General features: G+C 60.3%; 1 protein-coding gene across 1 annotated transcript in view; it reads left to right on the forward strand.

Moving 5' to 3' along the window:
* The window catches only part of PRDM2 (PR/SET domain 2), a 92,554-nt gene that overhangs the window by 46,377 nt on the left and 45,148 nt on the right, over positions 1–1,029 (forward strand). Inside the window, exon 6 of the mRNA XM_019511876.1 lies at positions 110–236. Within this exon, the coding sequence (XP_019367421.1) occupies positions 110–236 (127 nt within the window). The remainder of the gene's footprint in view (positions 1–109; positions 237–1,029) is intronic.

A 1,029-nucleotide genomic window follows, 5' to 3' on the forward strand; every position in this document is an offset into this window, starting at 1 on the left:
CGAGCCAGGCGGGTCGGAAGTATGCGGCGGGCGCCGCGTCCAGCCGCTGGCGGCCCGGCCCGGCCCTAGGACCTGACCGCTGTCGCGCTTGTGTCTTTGCCCCGCGCAGCCCATCGAGCCGGGCCAGGAGCTGCTCGTCTGGTACAATGGGGAAGACAACGCCGAGATCGCCGCCGCGCTAGAGGAGGAGCGAGCCCAGCACCGCAGCAAGAGGCACTCGCCCAAAGCCAAGAAGGGTAAGAGCCGGCCGGGAGGGCAGGGGAGGCGGCCGCGCCCCGGGCTCAAACTTGCAAAGTTTTGCAGCCGCGGGGCGGGTGACCTTTCGTGGGCTGCCGGCCTGCTCCGCCCTGCCACAGGCCGCCGCCGCCGCCGCATTGTTTGTTTGCAGCCCTGCGAGAGAGAGGAAAAGGGGGCACGGGTCGGAGCGACTCGATCCCTGCGGGGAGGGAAGTTGTTTGCGAGTTTAAGGGGCGCGACCCCCCTTGCACGGGCGTGGGGAGACTCGAGTTGGAGATCCAAACGAGCAGTCAGCTTCGGGGGTTGTTGTTTGGTTGGGGGTTTTTAAATCTAACTCGTGAAACTTGGGGGCTGGAGGGTGCTTTTGAAGTCACCCCTGGCTGCTTGCAGCGTTCAGGTTCTTCGGGGAGACGTGAGATCTTTTATTAGACCAACTCGATCCTGGGGGGGGAGGGGGGGAGTTCCTTTGCATGTTTAAGAGCGCAAATCCGCAAGTTTTCGGGCACAACCCCCTTGGACAGGCGCGGGGAGATCAAAACAAGCATTCAACTTAAGGGCGTTGGTGGGTTGGTTTGGTTTTTAAATCTATAACTTGAAACTTGGGGGAAAGGAGGGTGCTTTTGAAACCACATGGAGCCTGTGGCTTCTTGCAGCGCTCATGTTCTTTGGGGAGAGGTGATTACTTTGTATTAAGTCAGCTCAATCCTTGGGGGTGGGAAAAGTTCTTTGCAAGTTTGCAGGCACAGCCCCCCTTCGACAGGCATTGGGAGGCTCTGAGCCGGAGATCAAAAC

The sequence above is a fragment of the Gavialis gangeticus genome, unplaced genomic scaffold (assembly GCF_001723915.1).
Source record: "Gavialis gangeticus isolate Ggan-Ray unplaced genomic scaffold, GavGan_comp1, whole genome shotgun sequence".
NCBI lineage: Eukaryota > Metazoa > Chordata > Crocodylia > Gavialidae > Gavialis > Gavialis gangeticus.